The 19,175-nt window shown below is 40.8% G+C and overlaps 1 protein-coding gene across 2 annotated transcripts in view; it reads left to right on the top strand.

Annotated features, from left to right (window-relative positions):
- RPS6KA6 (ribosomal protein S6 kinase A6) overlaps window positions 1-19,175 on the top strand; it is an 84,740-nt gene that overhangs the window by 6,452 nt on the left and 59,113 nt on the right. For both annotated transcript variants that reach the window (XM_050965034.1, XM_050965033.1), the window contains exon 2: window positions 10,255-10,314. In XM_050965034.1, coding sequence (XP_050820991.1) covers window positions 10,255-10,314 — 60 coding nt within the window. The remainder of the gene's footprint in view (window positions 1-10,254; window positions 10,315-19,175) is intronic.

Raw genomic sequence — 19,175 nt, 5'->3', positions numbered from 1 at the left:
GGACATTTTTCTAAACTTATTTATACACCTTAAAGAAAGAAACAGGTCATAACCTCTTTTTCAGGTCACCTTCACAGTGGCTATAGTGGCTATGGCCACTTTTTCTTTAAAGGTAAGTCAAGTGAATTTCATCAAGTTACTCATACCAAAAGATGCTCCTATTTTTTGAAGGTTAATTAAACTTGTAGGATGCCTTTCATTGTGCTTTTGTGTATTTCCATAGACAAATAGTGTAAAAAAACACTAGGAAATCTATTTCACTCTGTGTTTCTAGGTATCATATCTGTAACAAATGTTTGACTTTCTCATATTGAAACAGATTAAGTTTTATTTAAAAAAATTCGTTCAACAAAACCTGAAATCCTGTTGAGTATGAACCCCTTCTATTCAAAGACCTATACCAAAACATACCTGGGTTTTAAAGTTCCTGTAAGATTAGAAGATGCTGTTAACTTCTTGACATTCAGCAAACAGTTGTGATTGTTGTTAAAAGTGGAAAACTTATTGCAGTCACTAATAGGTTGGGCAATATCGGCAAAATGAACATTGTCTTTATGCCCACAATGTATTCAGAACCTCAAAACTAATTGTAAAGAGAACTGTTTTATGTACATATGCAAGAAGGCCTCCATATTCCTACCAGAAGTTATAACTCTCCAAGGAGTTGTGTGGATTGAGTCTTTTAGATGTGACATGTTTTTGAACAATTAGATTATATTGAACAATTCACTGATTCTAGAGAAGCTAGTCACATACAGAAGACAAGAGAATTCTGGCATTACTAAGAAACATAAACAAACAAGTTTACTTATAACATATATTCAGTTTTCAAGGTCAATCTTTAAAAATATAATTAAAATTAATAATTTACTAATATTGCATTTTTGTATTGTGATACTATTCCAGAATTCTTGTAGTACTTTTAGCATTTTCTTTTGAGGAGAGTAAGGGGGAATTGAAAGTTTCTCTCTCTGTTTGGAAACGTCACATGAATTAAGAAATGCAGAGAGGTACTTAAATTGGGTATTAATCAACTTTTAATCAAATAAAGGTGGTAATATGCAAAATTAGAATTAGTGTTAGTTTCAAAATCCTATGTCTTTTAATTTGGTTTATTACATCTGTCAGGCTCTTCAGGTAACATCTATTAGTTTCGTAAATTGTTTTACCCATTCTGTAAGCTCTTTGAAGAATAGATATGTACATGGGAAAACTATCTCTTCATTGATTAGAATCCACAAGGAAATAAATCAGAATAACAGAGACCAGAAATGAAATTATTCAACCATAACAAAAGGGATATTTGCTTAAGATAATGCTGTTAGTTTTGGAGAAGGTAAATATGTTATGTATACGAGTTAAGCCTTACTATTTCTGTTGTTGTGCCAAGTCTTTGCATCTTTTTTTGTGGTACTTATTGTTGTATCAGTTTGAAACAATTGTGCATTCCTTTGATTTTGGCTGCTGTTTATAAGACATCCTTTTAAATTTGTTCTTTTCATATTTTCTTAAATACTGAACCATTACTGGTGTACATTATTGGCAGAGTATCTAGAGACTAGGCATACAACTGTTATGAATATTGGCAGTCTGGGAAGGTGAATTAAGTACCTAAATTTGTGCTTGGCTGAAAGTTTACAAGACTTATAACCTGTTTTTAAAGATATAAGAATTGAGAGGCGTAGTAGTAGTTTATAATTTGTGAATTGATGTCAGTGCTTAAGCACCACAATGATAGACAACTTTGTGAAAATTGACATACATGACAACAGGTTTTACAAAAATATCTAAACACACAAATACTTTTAACAGTATCTGAAACCAGTGAATTAATGCTAGTTGTGGAACTTCAAACCATAATAAATGAGTATTAGTGTTTTTGTTTACTGCTTGAGAGGTTGGGGTAGCTTTTCTTGGAATTGTTTGTTGTGGAGTATGAACTTCTGAAAAGACCAGTGCTGGTTTTTTCAGTTAGATGACTTGAAGTAGTCCACCAGAATAGCTTGCAAGAAACTTTGCTGCAGCTCTGGCTGAAGGAATATTATTATTTGCTAGTTAACACAGCTGTCATCTGGGATAGTAACTGATTTACATATTTAGACCTCTTCATTAAGTTAAGGAACAAGTTAAATACATCCCCATTAACTTTAAATCTTACCTGTTTCATTGTCCATCCTCTGTCTTCCAGTAACCCCAGTAAACACAGTCATCTGGGTGCTATACTACCTCTTTTCTGCATTTCCATTATGGATCACAATTTCCTTCTGTACACAGAATACTGTTCTATAAACTACTGTCTTACCATCATAAAATGGACAAAGAATTTTTCAATTTAAATTTAGCCAATTTTGAGAATGGAATGAATTCTACCAGTAAACTTCATTAATTTTGACAAAGGATACTTGTGAAATTCATTCCGTCCTTGAAATTGACTAGTGAAGGTGATTTTATTGTATTAAAGAATTTGTAGATATTTATTTTTAAAAACAAAATTTAAATAAGTTTGGGTGCATTTTTCACATCCATGCCCTCTGTGAAATCATGATTTATGCAGGGCCCTCTCTGTAACTGATATGGGACAAACTTACAGTGCAGCTGCCCCAATCTAGTTAAAGCTCATAGTGTGAAAGGGGCCTTACTGTGTCCTTACAGCTGGTGAAATCCTTGGTTTTGGGCTATTCAGGGATTTAATCCAGTTGTGGGGCATGGTGAGATCCCATCCATACTTCATACAGTTGAACCTAGATCAGGGACCAAACATTTTATAACTTGCCCCAATAACTTAGTTATATGTGTGATATACAAAAGACTTAAGAAATGTTAAAGTCTTTTAGTTACATAGACTGCTCTGAGTTACACAGCCCAAATCTTCCCTATCTTCTTAAATTAAACATATGGTCCTCGTTACTGTAGTATTTAGCATGTCTCAATCTTTAATGTAGTGATTCTTTTGATATGCCATGAGCGGAGGTAATATTGTCCCCATTTTTATGGATAGAGACTGAAGCAGAGAGAGATTAAGTGGAGCAGAAGATTTAACCAGAGTCCCAGGTTCGTGTCCTAGATATTGGACCATCCTCTTCCTTGTCTCATCTATCCTTCCAGGTATTGCGGAGGTTCTATTCAAGACTCATAGTTAGGGTTGAGTTCCATATATAGTGACCCTAATAACTTCTATAATTCACTTCCTCATTTGGTCACTTACTATTAGAGCTGGTTAAGAATTTGTTTATATTTTTTTTCTTGGTGGAAAGTATTGATTTTTTTTAACACAACTTTTCTTGGAAATGTATTGGTTTACACAAAACATTTGGAGGGGGTGGGAGGGAGAGGGAGACATAGAAATAGCCAGTAGCCCAATGAATGATTGACTTGAACCTGGGTCTTCCACTTCTCAGATGAGTGCCATAACCACAGGCTATAGAGTTGGTCTACTGTTGTAGTTGTTCCACTTTGTATGAATAGTTAAATATTCATTGGGCCAAAGGAAGATTTTTATAGTTGTGATTAGGCAGAACAGGACTTGAACCAGCATCTCCCACATCCCATGTGAATGCCATAGTCATCGGGCTGATGATTGTTCTGGAGTGCCTTTTTTTTTTTTTGGCTAAAATTTTTGAAAGGTCTGTTTTTTTCACATCAGAATGAAAATAAATGTCAATCTCAATATTTTGCAAAATGGGATTCCTGCTTTACATCCAGACCTATTTAACATTGTAGTGTGAGACTTATATCTACATCCAGTGGTGAGCTGGAGCCGGTTTGCAAGAACCGGTTGCTAAATTTAGAAGCCCCTGTGGAACAGGGGTGGACAGGCAGGAAAACTCCGGTCTGCGGGCCACTTCCGGCCTGCGAGACCGTCCCATCTGGTCCAACTGAGCTCCCAGCTGGGGAGGCCGAGGCTCCCCTGGCCCTTCCCCCGCTCCCCCCCCTCAGAGAGCTGCCGGAGCCCTGGGGGAAGCGTCGGGGTCCAGTGGCTATTAAAAGGAGCGGGGCAGCAAAGGCAGCTGGAGCCCTGGCCATTTAAATAGCCCCTGGAGCCCCCTGCCCCCCAGGGCTCTGGGGGCTATTTAAAGGGCCCGGGGCTCCCCTGCTTCTACTGCCCCGGCCCTTTAAATAGCTGCCAGAGCCCTGGAGTAGTGGCGGTGGGGCTCTGGAGGCTATTTAAAGGGCCAGGGCAGTAGAAGCAGCAGGAGCCCTGGACTTTTTAAATAGCCTCCAGAGCCCTGCTACCCCAGGGCTTCAGCAGTGGGGCTCTGGTGGCAATTTAAAGGGCCTGGGGCTTCAGCCCCTGCTGGGAGCCTCAGGCCCTTTAAATAGCCCCCTGGGGAAGCCGGGCCACCCTGGTACAGCGCACCGGCTCTTGCCAGTATGCCATATGGGGGCCTACTGGCTTACTTTCACCTCTGGGTAAGGGGGTGGGGCTGCAAGCTCCAACGGCTGCATGGCATCCTTACACAACAGCATGGTAAAGGGTCGAGCTGGGGCTGGGAGGAGGGGTTGGATAAGGGGTAGGGAGTAGTTCGAGCAGGCGGAGATTATGGGGGGCCATCAGGGAATGGGGGGGGGGTGGGTAGGCGTGGGAGGCCCAGCGTGGGAGGCCCAGAGGTCTGTCAAGGTGGTGGTAGATGGGGTTGGGGCAGTCAGGGGACAGAAATTGGGTCAAGTTGGGTAGGCGGTGGGCCCTGGGGGGCAGGTAGGGTGTGGGGTCTTGGGGGGTGGTGGTCAGGGGACGAGGAGGGCGGGTTGATGGATTGTGGGTTCTGAGGGGGACAGTGGGGGCAGGACATGGGGTGGGTGGTGGGGGGAGAGACAGGCACATGGGACTTGTACTCACCACGCAGTTCCCTACCGGGTCTTTGGCGGCGGGTCCTTCACTTGCTTCAGGTGAAGGACCTGCTGCCGAAAACCCAGAGTGCCGAAAACCCCCTTACCACCGAGGACCACGTAGGGAACTTGTTCTTAGGGTTTTGGGAGCTCATCACTGCCTACATCCCCTTCTGGAAGCATGCAAAACCTATACTATAAGATAGCTAACATATGCAACTCAAGTGACCAGGTATCGCAGTGATGACATTTCAGGCAGGGGTACAGATACAGTCGATGCATCTTTTATAATAAGAACAAGTCGCTGTAATAAAAAAGGAAACAATTTCAGCTGAAAGAAACTTCTAGGGGGGAAATCTCTGCCTGGGCACGAAAATGTGGAATTTTCCAAACAAATCTCAGGAACTCTAACTTAATTAGCAAGATTGTTGTCCTTTGAATCTCACTAATATGGCAAATTCTGCCCAGGCTTTATTTAAAAAAAAAATGAGGACATGTTTTTCTGATAGTATACTTTTTTGAAAAACCTTTTAAAAATAACTGACGTTTAAATAGACACATTTTATTTAAAACTTTAATGTGGGTTTGTAAACATCCTACCCCTTTTGCAGAATAAAGAACTTCTCATCGATGTGTCTCTTTGAGAGAATATTAGGGAAGCTGTAAATCTTAAGTAATATAGTTGCAGTGACTTAGCATGCATGGTCAGAGTGAAGACCATCTTCATGGAAGCATAGTATTTAGCAGAAACTTTTACCTGATCTAAATGCAATGTTTTTACCTGTTGTTCTAAACTTATGAGCCCCCCTTTATATGTGGTGGCTTTACCTGGTTGGCTGTAGATCTTAATCCTGCACCCCTGATGGTATTGCATTTATACAATGCCCACTTCTGCTGCTTTTATTTTTCTTTAATTCTGTTGGAAAGACAAAATGAAGAATTTTAAGTAGAGGGGTAATCCAACCAGTTTTTGACCTTTGAGAATTGGATTCCCTCATGGTTTGGAGTTGTTGTCTACCAGTTGGAGTGCTCCACTTCTTTTCTCTCTTCTTCTGGATAAAACCTCCAGGCACATTAAAGCAAAACAAACTCACTAAACAAGCTGAGACAACTTTAGTAGTGTTAGAACTATTGTGGCTATTTTTTTTTTTTAGGGGCCTGTGATGACACTGAGAGTTTCTCTTGTTGGAGGAGTTATGGAACTCAGGCTGTTGAGTAAAATATCATATTACACTAGTAGACATATTTCGGCCCTGTTTAGCCAAAAGGCTTGATTTAAAGGAAATAAAAAAAACAACATGAATGTAGTCTTCCAAATTAATACAGTGCACTCCCAACCAGTCACGGGATTCACTGAACCTGTAGCAATGTATTTAAATTAGAAAGCAAATTACACTCTAACTTCATATAGACAGGCAGTTTTGCATTGAAAGGTTGCTTGGACATTCAGAGCTGTTCATCTGAAAAAGTAAGTTTTCACCATTAGTATTGTCTTGGCTTATATAATATGACTTTAGTCTTGTCTTTCTGTATGCAGAGGTTTCTTTTTAATCTGTACTACCAGTAATCTAGAGCACCTTTTTAAAATTTATACAGTTTGCTGAAAAGTATTGCTGCAGTTAGCTTTTGAGTTGATGGTTTAATAGCCTTTTAATAATTACAAAGAAGTTAAATACTGAACAGCTGAGTGATTCCAGTGTGTCTTATTCTGATGGCATTTGTTGGTTCTCACTAGGTATGTTGTTTCCTTTCACAAGTTTCCTGTGAAAGGATTAGCCTGTGTTTTCTAGTTCACATTTCTTTTCTGAATATAAGTGCACCCAAGTATCTAGATGTTCTGAACTTAATTTTGTGCGCCCCCCCCCAATAGATACATGTTATTTATTTAGTGGGCTAGAATAATTCTTTTATCCTTTGTATATAACAATCAGAAACCTTATTAAAAATAGCTGAATGTATCTCAGTGGATAAGCTACTTGCCAGTGATAACTTCTACTGAAAAAAGTAATCTGAAAAGCCAGAATTCAAGTTAGTATTTGTTTTGTTTTTCTTTAAGGGTGGGAGTTAGGATTAACATTTTATTTAGTATTTGCCGTACAGCATTTTATGTAAGGTAATACATAATGCTGAATATTAAACCTTTGCTGAATGTAAGTAATTCTATAGAATATTAAAAAGCTAGTGACTCATTTTGTCATAATTTTGACTTTTTGTAGGTCAATAGCACAAAGTTTGTGCCCTTGTTTAAAACTACTGAATTGCGGTTTACAGTCCACGGGTTTATTTGAGGATTTGTCTGAGGAGTGGTGGTTATAGTTCACAAGTTAATAATCCAGCATTATAGTCTCCAGCAACATCAGACTGTAAAACCAGATTTGTAAACTTGAATATTTCTTTGGACTAAAAAGTTGGTATATAGAGTTAAAACTAAAAGAAAATTTCTCTAGTAAACGCTTGACGAGAGGTCGAATTTTGAGGATGATAGAGAATGTTTGTTTGCAACATTTTAGTCTTTAAATTTGCAGTCATGTATCTAATGTGGATCGATCTGATAGCTTATCTGAAAAATATTAGAACTAAATTTTATTTTAAAAGTGCACACTGCAGGTGAGTCAAGTTTTGGTGAACCAAAAGCTTGTTTTTGTGAAGTCTAAGTAGTCAGCTACATTGACAGAGTTCAATAGGTGAAACTGTGGTTTAGTAGCAACAACCTTGGGATGTGACATATTCTAGTATTCACTGGGCCCAGTAGAGTTAGTTTTAAAGATGGATAAAGAAAGAGAGAATGAACAGAAAAAATTAATACTGTATTGGAGAGACAAAACATATAACAGGAAACGGCAAATTAAGGTAACTTTACTGTATATGAGTTGACAGGAATGCAAAAGTATGAATATGCAGGATGTGTGGAAAGTTTGCTGAACAAACAGCATAATGGATTTTGGGGGAAAAATTACATCTAGGTGTTGACCAAAGTTTTCATGCCTGCTTGCCTAAAGTTGAGCTCTTATCGGGCCTACAAGTGTTTGGCATGCTTGTAAATCTGGCCACTAAAATGTAGGTGCCTAAATATGGATCCAGGAGCTTAATTTTAGGTAACCAGCTTTAAGTTTTGGCGACATCTTACTGTTGATATCAGAGTGCCTTATAGAACGTCCACAGATCAATATCAAGATCAATAATCCATTGATTGCAATGATGGCTTGCATACAAAAATGTTGTCTAATGAATATCTTTCATGGAGAAAGGAATATGTACATCTGTATTACTTAAAACCTCTAAAACTAGTAGTTGTTTGGTTCAGGTATCATATATGGAATACAAAGCCTTTTACGTTCCAGTCGAGATTAATAGTAACACCTGATTCCTTCAACAGCCCCTCCAGAACAGGGTAGCATGGAGAAGCTTCTGCTTATACTGAATTGTACTTCTGTTGTGGATGAACAGTGCTCACTCTCCAGAGTTGTCATTATGGCAATTTTATAACACTAAATTTACTTAAAAGTAAAATAATAATAATAAAAGACTGAAAAGTCTGATAAATCTCAAGTGGCGGAGTGCACAAGAGAGAAGTTGTACTATGTATATATGCACATGCACAGGCATGTGCACAACTCCAGGTAGCATGTTGATTTTCACCTCTAAGGTTTCTCACTTATAAGACTTTTTGTGTACAGTTCAGTAGCAGCTGTTTTTAAAAGTGTTTTGAAAGTATCGAGAACCTTCAGGTAGTAGCATAGAGATCTACTGTCTTGAGGAAGTGGAGTTTGTGCATATTATTAGGAAGAGGGGGCAGAACTGACTAGCATCTGATTAACCAGCAGTCAAATTAAGAGAGATTTGTTTAATGTGAAAAAATCATCTAACTCTGATAAAAAGATATATAAAATAAAAAAACTAGGAAGAGACTGAAGTTAGCCAAAACCTCAACTTTTGCTCTGAACAGCATCTTGAGTACATTAAAAAAAAAAGAAAAAGAATACTACCGCTTTTTTCTGGGTTGCATCTTGCTAACCAGGTTTCAGATTTAGTTTGCATCAGATTTCACTAATTCAAGAATTAAACTCCTAAAAAATTACATGCAACAGTGAAGGAAAAGATGTATTGGTAAACATTCTATTCTTTCTCTTGGTATTTTAGATAAACCAAAAAGAGTAGGTAAAATTTAAAATCTGATTTGTATTTAGCTGAGTAATCTAATGTATTACCTGAATTTTCATGTCCAGAAACAAAAAATATTAGTTTACTAACATGTTTCTCATAATATTTATATTATTTAACATTTTCCTGAGTGATGTGTGTGCCACATGAAGGTGGAGATGTTGTGATAATTCCTGTTTTTTTGAATTGCATGGTAATTACTATATCAGAATGAATAATTGGCCTCACCCTTTTCACCAGGTTTTTCCAGTTTTTAAATTAATGCACTGCATGTTGAAGCAAGGCATATCCTTTTATTTTTTTGTTTAAGTTTCAACTGTTAAGCCAAATTTAGTGTTTGCTGGTGTAGGGGAAAAGTTTAACTACAGGACATCTACATTAGTAATTTTGTAAATGTGTTTAGTATGTTGGCTTTCTTTTAGTTGGTTTGAGAAGCTGAAAAAGAAAGTTTTGTTACAGGTGGGGTAGTGTTTTAATTAAACTAGTTTCATTTTCTTCCAAATTGTTTGTATTAAATCTACACAATATTACTCCTATTTTTCCTTTTTTCTTTTTACATACCAGCTGTTTAAAATGATCTGTTCACAGACAAGTTTCCTTCTCTGTGGCATCTATAATTCTTTGTTCCCAATTTTAAAAACCCTGTAGACCTCAATTCATCCACTAGAAATGCTAGTACCTCACAAAGGTTGCCAAGCTAAAATTATCTAGATAATTTGAATAACAGCAAATATAACAATTTAAAAAATTACTTTCAGGAAATATAGTTATGGAATCTCAAACTATTTTTCAAAATTTTCTAGTACACATAGAATTTATACTTGATTTTAACTTCTTGATAAATTTAAGACCTGTTCATAATCTTTCCTTCTTAAACGCTAAATTAGCTCATTGGCAAACTACAGTTTCTTAAACTGTGGGGCAGACCTTTCCAAACAAGAGTGGGGAAGGCACTGTACGCAATGTCTGACATAAGTGTTATGCACAGCTTCTATTTTAAATTAATCCCCAATCAATCAGAACAAGGTACCAACATTTATAAAGCAGTTTGTTAAATGAATAAGCCGGTGTCTCTTTGTAGTCTGACCTGGTTCAAAATTGCAGTTGTCAATCCAACAGAAACCCAACTCTCATATTTGCTTGCTTTACAATATTAATCAGATTAGCAATGAATGTATTTCTGTTGGAATTGTGTTGTAATGCTATTCTAATTTACTCCTGTCTCTCTAATACTGCTGCTGATGTTTAATCTTTTTTCCCTCCCAGCTGAATGGTCTTAAAATGGTGGATGAGCCCATGGAAGAAGGAGAACCATATTCTTACAATGTAAGTACATTTTGTTGAATATAGTATTGGATGCTTATTGCTTGCATAGAGCCAGGGGGAAGTCCATTAAAAAAATTTACCCACTGTAGGAATTGTGCACCATGGTTTGAGCCACAAAGCAAGCAGTATAAACAATTGTAGATGACTGAATGAGGCTGTCTTCCAGTTGGAGGCCAGGTTTAAACCCAGCCCCTTTCCTAATCTTTCATTTCTGTGAGATGATCTCAACTGTTGATTTTACATTAGAGACATAATAGAGCAAAGAGATTAATTCTGGTTTTCTGATTCCAAAGAAGAGGCAGGCCTGCACCCCATTCTTGACTTTTGAAAGCTGACTAAGCATCTCAGGAAGATGTTTCATATTCTTTTTTTTTTCCGGAAAATGTTGTCCCTTCTCCAGATTAGTAGATTGGATTATGGCCCTCAGTTTCAGCATAGCTTCTTCTGGGCATTCTCCTGATCAAGGCATGAAAGTATACGTCTTGCTCCCAAATATTGCTCAGAAACACGCCTAGGATGTGTATCAGATTTAAACTGGGCAACAACCATTTCCATTTTATGATCTTATATCTTGTCTGTCTGCATTCCACAAAGTTGTTCATTTAATATCTGGTGATGGTGACTGATCATCCTTATCCTAATAAGTAACATATAACCTTGCCAAGACGACTGGCTCATAAAATCTTCATTTAAGTCAAGGTATAATGCCCCCTTCCAGTTCTTTGGGGTTAAAGGAGAAGGTAGAAGAGTCCTGTACTGAGCTTGACTCTGCTGTTGATATTTATAGGTGCAATTCTTGAAGATACGTGGAGTGAATCTTTTGACCACAAGCCTTGAAAGCTACATATCTGATGTTTTATTTCAAAGCAAGCATCTGAAGTTTGATAGATGTTTTTCTTATTGGGGACAGAGCTCATTTTCAATTATTTCTCTACACCTCATTGCTTCTCAAGGTTCTGAGGAAGATTCTCAGCTCTTTCTGTAAAACGGGCTCCTTAAAGGAGTCTCAAGTTGGGTGCCCAAAAATTGACAGTCTATCACTTAAAGAAATTGTGGGCTCTTTGTTTTTATTGGGCTGTTTGGATCCTGGACTGTTAGCTAGGAATTCTTAAATATTCTGTGAATCTTCCTAGACCCACTTAATTTAAATATTTTGATCTAGCCCATGTTATTGAGTCAATTTAGTTTGATTTGAAAGGGAGAAAACTTGTCAAGCTTTAGGGCATGAGCTACTTACTGGCGGGGATTAGGAAAGAACTTTGTCTTGTTCTATACTACATTAAACAAGAGATTAGATGCTTTTATGAAGTGGTTTTCAATGCCCTCTGAAGCATCAGATGCTAGAACAGGGATACTGAACTTGTGTGGATTGTTTGAGAGGCAAAGTGGGTGAAGTAATACCTTTTATTGGACCAATTTGTTGGTGACAGATTGTTTGGTCAGTTATGCCAGATCTTGTGTTGGGTGACAAAGCTTAATGTATTACTATTTTGACTTTGAAAACTTCAGCCACCCTTTTCACTGTAGTTGTTTTGGTAGTTTGGCTGTACATCTTCTGAAGTGTCTACCAGTCCCATAAGATAAATACTAAATTGTGTAATCTGCCTGTTGGAAAACAAAGATATAGTCATTTTGTCCCTTCTCTGAAGATGGCCTTTTTAGAAATACCGTACCAAAGACAGATCCTGTCCAATGTTTTGTCAAGTTACATCCCCAAAACTTGTTGAATATTGGTACTTTCTGTGTGGAATCAATCTCAAACTAAGTAATTTTCCCACAGTAAAAAGCCTAAATTTATAATGGGAAAAGTAGTTTCTCAGCAAATATGATATCCATAGCTTCTGGATGGGCCCCTGGAGAAGAGGTGTCAAATAGACCTTTCATGTAATAATAGCCAGTCTGTGCGCTACTACACTACTGCCAAAATATCTGAGTCTTCTTTAAGTGGTGTAAATTGTAAGCCTGGGGCAGCAACTCTTATTTTATATTTGTACATCTTCCAGCGCAATGGAGTAAACAGCCTCCAATCTGGTAGAAATCTGTTCCACATGGTAAATGGAGATGAGCAATGGGTTGCATCAAAGCCCTTTGCTTTACCTGATCTAAAGAAATCTCTCAGTGCTTGCTTGATCTGATTGTGAGGCACTTAGCCAACACCCCTCACGCTGCAACTAAATTACTGGGAAGCAAGCCAGAACTGATAGTGGTATCACTGTAGGTGCTGGATTACCTCCACTTTTAAGCAGTTTGAAGCAAGTACCTCTTATGCAAGCAAGCGAGTCAGCGAGGCTTGGCACATGCTAAGCCCTGAAATGGATGTTGTTGCCCAGGCAGCAAAGCACAAAAGCACTTAACCAGATTTGTAATTGAGAGAGACTAGACTAGAAATAAAATAGAAACAGGTTAATATATTTTCAGTGTTCAACCTGAATGCATGTAAAGAGAAATAGTGAAAAATAAATTAGCATTTAGAAATTTTCAGTTTTAATATCAGATTTGTTGGGGAAAAATTGTAATCTGAGTGTGACCCTTTGGGGAAAAATATTAAAATTTAAAGTTTATGATCAAGGTCAGATTATGTGGAATTATACTTGTGGTGAAATGTATTTGCAAAGGGCAAGTTAATAGGCACAAGCCAGAGTGTGAATCTATAGCACACTGTCTTGCTGCAAACTAACTCGCCGAAGCTACTCCCAGAAGTGAAAGTGCACTACAGAACTTCTAGTGCCTGGTAGGATCATCTGCATGGCAACTAGTGTGTTGTACATTCACACCTTGGCTTGCCATGCACTAACTGTGTAGACACGCCCCTAGCAAATACACTGCAGATGTAACACATTGGTAGTTGCTTCACCTAACTGAAATTTATAAAAGCAGCACTGGAATTCGTTAAATTTTTTATGCACCAAAAAGGTAAAACTGAGTATTATTTTTATTTTTTTTACCTATTTATTCTTTGATGCGGATGTTGCAGAGGTCTCTGAATGCTCAGCAAGGGTGCCAAGTTGCAACTCTCTAATAGTAGTAAACTACATAGTATACTAAATATAAAATAAGCTGCTTCTTAAAATAAATGTTTTACCTTTATAGAGGGTGCTTTATATCAATTTATTCTTTATTTTAATTGACATTAGCATGAAAAATAAATTTTTCTCCTGAGTTCCCATTTAATAACTGTCAGTTTCCACAGCAACCAATTGTGATGTCAGAGGATAATGATTCAAGGTGGGTGATAAACATAAGAGCAGATGAACTCTTAAGAAATTTCTTTTCATGCAAATATTTTAAGTATTAAGGAACAAAAATGAAGGCCGTGATGTTGAAATAGAAAGGCTTCTAAGTAGAATGTTTCTCTGTCTTAATGTGAAGCATCAACAGCTATTTAAGATTTCATTAGGCAGTTAAATGTATAACTAAGAAAATTCTTGCTGTCACCAGGCAACTTGAATGCTGCTAGTATTTCTTTCCTGCCATTTGTTTAAAGTAAAACTTACATTATGTCTTCAGTAGCACTTCTGTTGGTATAACTTATCAGCATAAGTTGATATCAGATGTGTGATGTGAGGTGTGGAAAAAATACCCTTCTGAGCAACATAAGTTACATTGACAGAAGTGCTGGTGTGGATAGTGTTATGTTGGTGGGAGGCGCTTTCCTACTGACATAGCTACCACTGCTCATTGGGGGTGGTTTAATAATGTAGATGGGAGAACGGTCTCCTGTCGGCGTAGAGTGGCCACGAGTGATCTTACAGAGACACAGCTGCATTGGTATAGCTGTGCTGCTGTTAGCTTGCTAATGTAGACATAGCCTTAAATTCCTAATATGCGTAGAATGAAAACCAATTGGAAAGGCGTTTTTGTTTCTTGTATTGGATGGACTGAGGCTTGGATGTATTGTCTGCGTTAGGGATTTTTGCGCCAGTGTAGTTCATCTGCTGTTTCCTTGTGCTGATAGAGAGAACCAGACTTCTTTAAAATGAAGTAGCTTTACCACTGCTCCCACCAGAATACGCTAAGGGGTGGTATGGAAGTGGAGGCTATGGAAATGTAGTAAGTTGTGCTGTGCTTCCTTAGCTTACCACAGGGGTGAGCAAACTTTTTGGCCCGAGGGCCACATCTGGGAATAGAAATTGTATGGTAGGCCATGATGCTCACAAAATTGGGGTTGGGGTGTGGGAGAGGGTGAGAGCTCTTGGTTGGGGGGTGCTGGCTCTGGGATGAGGGCCAGAAATGAGAAGTTCAGGGTGTAGGAGGGTGCTTTGGGCTGGGATTGAGGGATTTGGAAGCCAAGAGGGGGCTGGGGCATGGGGAGAGGCTCAGGGGTGCAAGATCTGGGCAGCGCTTACCTCGAGCGGCTCCCGGAAGCAGCGGCATGTCCGTGCTCCATCTCCTACACGGAGGCACGGCCAGGTGGTGCTGCACACTGCCCCTCTGCAGACACCACCCCTGCAGCTCCTGTTGACTGCAGTTCCCAGCCAATGGGAGCTGTAGCAGTGACACTTTGGGTGGGAGCGGCATGCGGGATGGAAGCCCCAGGCTTCCTCTGTTCGTAGGAGCTGGAGATTGGGGCCATGCCGCTGCTTCCAGGAGCTGTGTGGTGCAACCCCTGACCCTACTCCCCGGCTGAAGTACCGGAGTGGGGCAAGACCCAGACCCCACTCCCCAGTGGGAGCTGGTGGGCTACATCTGGCCTGCGGGCTGTAGTTTGCCCACCCCTGGATTAACAGGTGGAAAGAAATGGAAAAGAAAGGAATTGAACACTTGTTCTTCTGTCTGAAAGTTTCTCCTATTACAATGTCCTCAGACTTTGTGGATTAATATTTGCTGTGCTGAAATGCTAATCAGTAGAGCTGACTGGAGCACAACAGTTCTGTTTTGGGGTAGCTTTTGAGGTTCAAAAATTTGTTCTCATTCTGCTGTGAAATGAAAACAGAACTTTTCAAAGATTTTTGAGAAAAACAGATTTGTCAGAAGACAGGCGTGTCATAAACAGATAGTTAAGGGTTAATGTCTCTTTTACCTGTAAAGGGTTAAGAAACAGGGACCCAAACACCTGACCAGAGGACCAATCAGGAAACAAGATACTTTCAAATATAGGTGGAGGGAAGCCTTTGTTTGTGGGCTTTGGGTTTTGCTTTGTTCACTCTAGGCTCTGAGAGTGACCACACATACCTACAGGCTCTCTAATCTTCTGTTCCAATTTTGTAAGTACAAAAGTAGAAAGACAGTTTAGTCTTTTTAATTGTTTTTCTGTATTTGCAACTGTGTATCTGGCTGGTAGAGTTTTACTGTGTATTTGGGTGAAAGTATTCTAAATTGTATTTCTGCTGGAGAAAGCTTTCTTTCTATTGTCTGTGAGCTGAAAAAACCTGTAACTTTTTACCATCTAAATTGCAGAGATAGACCTTTTATTTTTTTCTGTTCCAATTTTTTTTATCCGGGAAGGCTAATTAGAAAGGCACTGTTGCTAGGCAACCCGAGAAGCAACAGAAAAGCCGCAGTTCAGGCAATAAACACCAGAGGGCGCCCCAACGCAAGAAAGCAGGAACCATGACTACCAAGGATGCCCTGAAACAGGAATGAGCGAGACTGGAGGCAGAGGAACAAATCAAAGACGCAGAGCACAGGCAAGACATGGAAAAAAAACTACAAGAGATGGAGCAAAGAGAAAGAGAGGCAGCCTACAAAAGAGAGCAAGCAGCCAAAGATGCAGACCACCAAAGACAGCTGGAACTCCAGAGGGAGACCTACCAGCAGGCCCTGGAATTAGAAAAGGCTAAGCAACAGAACCCAGCCAATCCTAACAACCCGTCTCAAGTTGTTCCACATCCCAAAAAATTTCCCACCTACAAGGCAGGTGATGACACTGAGGCCTTCTTAGAAAATTTTGAAAGAGCCTGCCTTGGGTACAGCATCCCTGAAGACCAGAACATGATAGAGCTGAGACCACAGCTCAGTGGACCTTTAGCAGAGGTGGCAGCTGAAATGCCTAAGGAGAAAATGAACGACTATAAACTTTTTCAAACCAAGGCCAGATACCGAACAGGGATCACACCTGAACATGCCCGTCGGCGATTCAGAGCCTAAAATGGAAACCAGATGTGTCATTCCCCCGACATGCCTACCACATTGCAAAGAATTATGAAGCCTGGATATCAGGAACAAAGGTTAACAATCTGGACGAGCTGCACCTCCTGATACAAATGGAGCAGTTCTTAGATGGTGTTCCTGAGGAAAAAGAAAGGTACATCCTAGATGGAAAACCCAAAACGGTAATCGAGGTGGAGGAGATTGGAGCCAAATGGATGGAAGTGGCAGAAAAGAAAAAGGCTACTGTCAAGGGGAGCGAATACCCTAGGGGGCACACCAACAATAAACCGTATAACCGAGGGCAGCCCAAGACCCCACCTACAACCCAAGGAAAGCCACAGATGCCCTATTCTTCCACCTCACCAGTCTCCAGTAACCCACTTCGGCCCAGTGACCAGTCAGCTGGAAGATGCTTTATGTGTAATGAACTGGGACATATAAAGGCCAACTGCCCAAAGAATCCCAACTGAGTGCAGTTCATTACACCACCATCACACCAAAGATCCCCAGGCCCAGATGCCTCTCAAATACCCTTGGAGCGAAGGGAAATTTTGAGAGTGGGCGGAAAGAAGGTTACTGCGTGGAGAGACACAGGAGCACAAGTGTCAGCTATCCACCAATCCTTCGTGGACCCCAAATTCATCAACCCAAAGGCCCAAGTGACAATTTACCCCTTCATGTCACAAGCTGTAGACTTGCCTACCGCTAAACTACCTGTCCAGAACAAAGGCTGCTTAGGAATGTGGACTTTTGCAGTCTATGACAATTATTCCATCCCCATGCTACTGGGGGAAGATTTGGCCAACCAGGTAAAGCGGGCCAAGAGAGTGGGAATGGTTACACGTAGCCAAACCAGGCAAGCTTCCAGACCCATTCCTGTTCCTGAGCCGTCCACAGGGGCCCCGTCTGGGTTACCAGAGACCCAGACAGAGGTAGTGGACCCGGATCCCATGCCAACAACGGAAACAGCCACAGTGCTTCCAGTCCCAGACCAGGAACTGGAAAAGCAGCCAGCACCAGAACCGTTGCCAGCACTGATGACAGTGCTTGCAAATCCATCTTCAACCCCAACGCCAGAGGGCGCCAGTGAGCCTGAACTGGCAGAAGCAGCAGACAACCATACCCAAGAGGCTCAGCCAGACCCTGGAATACCACCTGGTGCACCAGCAGAGAGCGGTTCACCAGCAACGAAAACAACCCCCTCACCTACATCACTTCTAAGCCTAAGTCCACGGTCTAGGGAAGAACTGGTGTCTCCAGCTTCAAGGGAACAGTTCCAAACTGAGCAGGAAGCAGATGACAGTCTTCAGAAAGCTTGGGCGGCGGCACGGAGCACCCCACCGCCTCTCAGCTCTTCTAATCGATCCCGGTTTGTTGTAGAACAAGGACTTCTATACAAGGAGACTCTTTCTGGTGGACACCAGGAAGACTGACCTCCGCAAAAACAGTTAGTGGTTCCAACTAAGTACAGGGAAAAGCTCTTAAGCTTAGCCCATGATCATCCCAGTGGCCATGCTGGGGTGAACAGAACCAAAGACCGGTTGGGGAAGTCCTTCCACTGGGAGGGGATGGGCAAGGACGTTGCCAAGTATGTCCGGTCTTGTAGGGTGTGCTAAAGAGTGGGAAAGCCCCAAGACCAGGTCAAGGCCCGTCTCCAGCCACTCCCCATAGTTGAGGTCCCATTTCAGTGAGTAGCTGTGGATATTCTGGGACCTTTCCCAAAAAAGACACCCAGAGGAAAGCAGTACGTACTGACTTTGGTGGACTTTGCTACCCGATGGCCGGAAGCAGTAGCTCTAGGCAACACCAGGGCTAAAGCTGTGTGCCTGGCTCTAACAGACATTTTTGCCAGGGTAGGTTGGCCCTCCGACATCCTTACAGATTCAGGATCTAATTTCCTGGCAGGGACCATGAAGGAACTGTGGGAAACTCATGGGGTGAACCACTTGGTTGCCACCCCGTACCACCATCAAACCAATGGCCTGGTGGAAAGGTTTAATGGAACTTTGGGGGCCATGATACGTAAATTTGTCAATGAACACTCCAATGACTGGGACCTAGTGTTGCAGCAGTTGCTTTTTGCCTACAGGGCTGTACCACATCTCCGTTTAGGGTTTTCACCGTTTGAACTTGTGTATGGTCACGAGGTTAAGAGGCCATTACAGTTGGTGAAGCAGCAATGGGAGAAGTTTATGCCTTCTCCAGGGACTAACATTCTAGAATTTGTAAGCAACCTACAAAACACCCTCCGACACTCTTTAGCCCTTGCTAAAGAAAATCTAAAGTATGCTCAAAAAGAGCAGAAGGCCTGGTATGACAGGCATACCAGAGAGCGTTCCTTCAAGGTAGGAGACCAGGTTATGGTCTTGAAGGCGCAACCGGCCCATAAGATGGAAGCATCATGGGAAGGGCCAGTCACGGTCCAGGAGTGCCTGGGAGCTGTTAACTACCTCATAGCATTTCCAATTCCTCCCTAAAGCCCAAAGTTTACCATGTTAATTCTCTCAAGCCCTTTTATTCCAGAGACTTACAGGTTTGCCAGTTTACAGTCCAGGGAGGAGATGATACTGAGTGGCCTGAAGGTGTCCACTACGAAGGAAAAAGTGACGGTGGCGTGGAAGAGGTGAACCTCTCCACAACCCTGGAACGTCTGCAGCGGCAACAAATCAAGGAGCTGTGCACTAGCTTTGCCCCATTGTGCTCAGCCACCCCAGGACGGACTGAAAGGGCATACCAATCCATTGACACAGGTAATGCTCACCCAATTAGAA

Source organism: Gopherus flavomarginatus, chromosome 8 (assembly GCF_025201925.1).
Source record: "Gopherus flavomarginatus isolate rGopFla2 chromosome 8, rGopFla2.mat.asm, whole genome shotgun sequence".
In the NCBI taxonomy this organism is placed as follows: Eukaryota; Metazoa; Chordata; order Testudines; family Testudinidae; genus Gopherus; species Gopherus flavomarginatus.
Note: the sequence above shows the minus strand (reverse complement) of the source record. Positions and strands in the feature narration are given on the sequence as shown.